The sequence below is a fragment of the Helobdella robusta genome (genome assembly GCF_000326865.2).
Source record: "Helobdella robusta unplaced genomic scaffold HELROscaffold_42, whole genome shotgun sequence".
Lineage (NCBI taxonomy): Eukaryota > Metazoa > Annelida > Clitellata > Rhynchobdellida > Glossiphoniidae > Helobdella > Helobdella robusta.
In genome coordinates, this window is record NW_008704981.1 from 1,412,258 (window position 1) to 1,416,636 (window position 4,379).

Sequence of the window (4,379 nt, forward strand, 5' to 3'; positions counted from 1 at the left end):
ATCATCATCATCATCATCACCATCATAATCATCATCATCATCATCATTATCATCATGATCGTTATCAGCACCATCACAATTATCATCGTCCTCATCGTCATCATCACTTACTCCTTGGTAAATCCTCGGCACAGAATAGTTTCAATTTGAAGGTGGCTGGTCTCAGGACTAGTCCAGCTGGTCTCAAGAGGTTGCTGAAGATGGTGATGGTGATCATCACAATCTTCATCATCACCATCATCATTCTCATCATCATCATCATTACTACATCGTCGTCTTCATCATCACCATCATCAACAAAACCATCACCATTATCAACAAAACCATCACCATCATCAACAAAACCATCATCATAACCACTTACGCCTCGATATCATCATCACCAGTTGTACTTCCATACTTCGTGGACTCAAACGACTAAAAAAAAGGACGATGACGATGATAATAAAATAATATCAATACTACAAATAATAATAAAAACCGTAATAAAAATAATAATAATAATCATGATAATAATGTCGTATTAGTTAGCAATAATACTAATATGAAGTATAGTAATAATGTTAAGTGACAATAAAATTTCTATAGCAGGAAACATAAACAATAGCGATGATTATCAGCAAATGAAGATTATATGCAAGTAGAACTAAGTAGAGAGTTGCAAATGCTACTCACAAAGTTTGCGTAAAAATTAGTATTTAGTAACAATCCTAACAAAAATAGTTAATGCTAGTTGAAAGTAACCAAAAAATATTTACAATTGCAGTTATAAAAGGAAATGAGAAAACAATTTAGTGAACAAACATGACAACAAAAACGGTGAAAATAAAATTAAAAGTGATGAAGATGATGATGACACAGATGATGGTAGATAATGAAGATTTGTGAATGATGAAAAGGTAGGCTATGCATGTGTGTGTGTGCGTGTTGTATGTGTGTGTGTGTATGTGTGTGGGTGTGGGTGTGTAATGTATGTGTGTATATATGCGTTTGTGTGTGCAATGTGCGTGTGTATATAATACATGTATGTATGCATTATGATATGCAGTTAATAGCAGAGTCGATCGATCGAGCATCAGCTAACTAGGTAAATAACATCATCGTCGTCGTCGTCACCATTGTCGTCATCTTCTTAATCGTACCATCATCGTTTAGTATGTTGAGGTTGGTGTCGAATATAACTTCATACGATTCATCCAATTATTTTTCAAACAAAGCCGACACAAAAACGAAATAATGAAAATGAATCAGTAAGATATATGAGAAAGTTATTTAAAATGAGAACAACAAAACATATCAACTCCAAAAACTAAAGTTTCATCTAAAAATTTCATAGAATTTTGAAACTGAGAACATTTAGCAACGAGCCAAAAATTAATACATGCAATGAAGGCTATACTACTATAAAACAAAACATAACATTAAAATAGCATTTTAAATGATGGCCCTCGAAAGAATAAACATCAACTCGAACAACAACTAAAACTTTAACAAAACCATCGGCCGAAAGCTATTGAAAACAACATGCAAAATTATAAAAAGTTAAGTTGAAAAACAATCAACAACTGAAAACAATGTAAAAGTATTTAAATGAAACAGAAAAATATAGACAAACGCACGCACACGCACACACACACACGCACACACATTCACACACACATGCAATGGCATATATACATGACAACATTGGATAAAAAGTCAAAAATATATCGTGTATCTATCATACTGGATACTGAAATAAAATGCAACTACAGTATACTATACAATGACGTAGCAAGTGAATGCAATGTAATTAATATATACCTTTGTGAATATTTTCTTCTAAGGATCAATGAAAATCGATTATTATAACAATAATAATTATTGTTATTGCTATTATTATACATATTATTATTCATATTATTATTCATAATATTATTATAATAATTAAATTATTTCATGTTTGATATTATTATGATGCTATATTGCTGTTGATAATTTACATAGTTTCATACCGTTGGGATTAATGGGATTAATGTTTTTGTTATTTTTATTGTTTGCAGAAAAATATAACTACTACTACTACTTCTACCATTACTACTACTACAACTACTACTAATACTACTAATACTACTACTACTTCTACAATAACAACAACAACAACTAATACTACTACTACTACTACTACTACTACTACTACTAATACTACTACTACTACTACTGCTACTACTACTACTACTACTAATACTACTACCATCACTACTACAACTACTACTACTACTACTACCAACCATAATAATAACAATAATAACAATGATTGATTATAATTATGATTATTATTATGATTATTTACTTCATTACTTAGACAAACACAATGGCATGGGTAGATGTAATGTGTATGTGTGACAATTGTATCTTAATTTAAAAACATTCAGATGTCGAATAGCTTGCTATGTACCTACGCTGCTAATCTGTATTAAGACATACAAAATCAACGTTACAGCTTTCTTTTTTGTTGAATAATTTTGCAACATTGTTGAATAAAATTATGTGTGTGTGTGTGTTTTTCTCTCTCTCTTTCTGTGTGTGTGTGTGTGTGTTTGTGTGTGAGTGTCTCGTTTTTTTATAACTGTATAAAAATTGTAATTTTATTTATTGCTTTTAATTTTTAAACGCCTAAACATAAAGCAAATAAATTTTCTATCCAAAAAGCCTTCATCACTGCTATACAAAATGACGTCATACTCATCATCATCGTCCTCAACCAACATCACTTCTACTTAATCCTCACAGCTTCAATAAAATCCCATCATCATCTGATCGTCATCACAAAACAAGCAAACGAATAATAAATAAATGAAAAGTGAATCGCGATCATAATCCAACATCACCATCACGACATCAGTGCATCATCATCACCACATCACCACAACGTAACAAAATAAATAAATGAAGATACCAAGAAATTAAAATGGAAACATGAAACTGAAAATTAAAAAAAATAAAAAAAATGTCAAAACGAACGGGTGGGTCGTCGCCGGGCCCCAAGAGAGCCACAGATATTTTGAGGTAGCCCTTGTGACCGTCAGAGACTTGTTCCGGGTCACTGAGGAGTAGCCATTTGTTGACGAAACAATGGTTCGGCTCGTCATATATCATGCCCACCTCAATCTAAGGTGAGAGAGTGAGAAATGAGAGTGAGGGGAAATGAAAAAATGAGAACTTTTTGCGGGAGTAAAATAATCGAAGGAATGAAATATTGAAATAAGGCAAAATGAATGAAAGAGTAAAATAAAAAAAAAACGAATGAACGATAAACAAAACAACAAGTGAGTGGGCATATGAAGATGAGTGAAAAGGTGATAGATATGATTAATGTTGACGATAATGACATTTAAATGTCAGTGCGACAGATGTGTTTTTAATTTCAATGAATTGTAATAATGAATTGTAATAATAATGGCTAGTAGGGGTGCATACAAACTTTGAATGAACCGATAAACGAATCGGCTCTCAATTTCTTCGAGTCATAAACCTGAAGTAAAAATACATTTTGAATCGTTGGTATCATTTTTTCCATATCATCATTCAAACAACAATCATCATTAAAGATATCAACAAAACCAACGTCAACGGTTCATTCTATTTAGCGTCATTATCAGATCTCATCCTAATGATCTTCATCTTTTTTCATCATCATTCACCATTTTTGTCATCATCATCATTCATCATTTCTGTCATCATCATCATTCATCGTTTTTAATCATCACCACCATTTCCATCAGCATCTTTATCTTCACCATCACGAACCTCAAACAACAAAAGTTCATCGAAGAGCTCAGCAGGTGAATCGTTGAAATTGAAGAAGAAGAGTTCATTCCAAAAGGGCGAGTTGGACAGTTGGATGACTTTGGTTTGTTTCTTCTGGTTGTAGCAACTGACTCTACACGTCGGGCTGACGTTGGCACCTGGCAGCTGACGGGCTTCTATCACTTTGAGACGCATCTGAGGGCCGTGTCATTTTTTGCGAAAGATTAGCTAGTTGTTGATGGTGAAAGGAGGTGTTGGGTTTTTTGTTTTGGGTTTATAGCGTGTTGTATTGCAGTTGTGAATTGGTTGTTTAAAATTGGGCTGTGTGAACGTAAGAAGTTTCATAAGAGCGTTCGTTTCAATGTATGTTTGAATAAGCTAGTTTTGCACGGTTGTCTGGTTGTACTTGCTTATTAAGCCTACTATCTTTGACAATTAATTAAGAATACAATTAATTAATTAATTATGTTGATTAATTTTAATTAGATAAGAGACAATTATTTTTTTAAAACGAAAAATATAAAAAATAATAACCACCTGGAAGTCTTGTTTTCTAGTTGATAGGGGTTCGTTTTGATTTCTCTTCTTTC

The 4,379-nt window shown here is 32.5% G+C and overlaps 1 protein-coding gene across 1 annotated transcript in view; it reads right to left on the reverse strand.

Annotated features, from left to right (window-relative positions):
• The window catches only part of HELRODRAFT_177418 (hypothetical protein), a gene marked incomplete at both ends in the record, with an annotated part of 23,234 nt that overhangs the window by 18,398 nt on the left and 457 nt on the right, over positions 1 to 4,379 (reverse strand). The window contains 5 exons of the mRNA XM_009025609.1: positions 112 to 194; positions 365 to 417; positions 3,004 to 3,150; positions 3,464 to 3,514; positions 3,790 to 3,984. Coding sequence (XP_009023857.1) covers positions 112 to 194; positions 365 to 417; positions 3,004 to 3,150; positions 3,464 to 3,514; positions 3,790 to 3,984 — 529 coding nt within the window. The remainder of the gene's footprint in view (positions 1 to 111; positions 195 to 364; positions 418 to 3,003; positions 3,151 to 3,463; positions 3,515 to 3,789; positions 3,985 to 4,379) is intronic.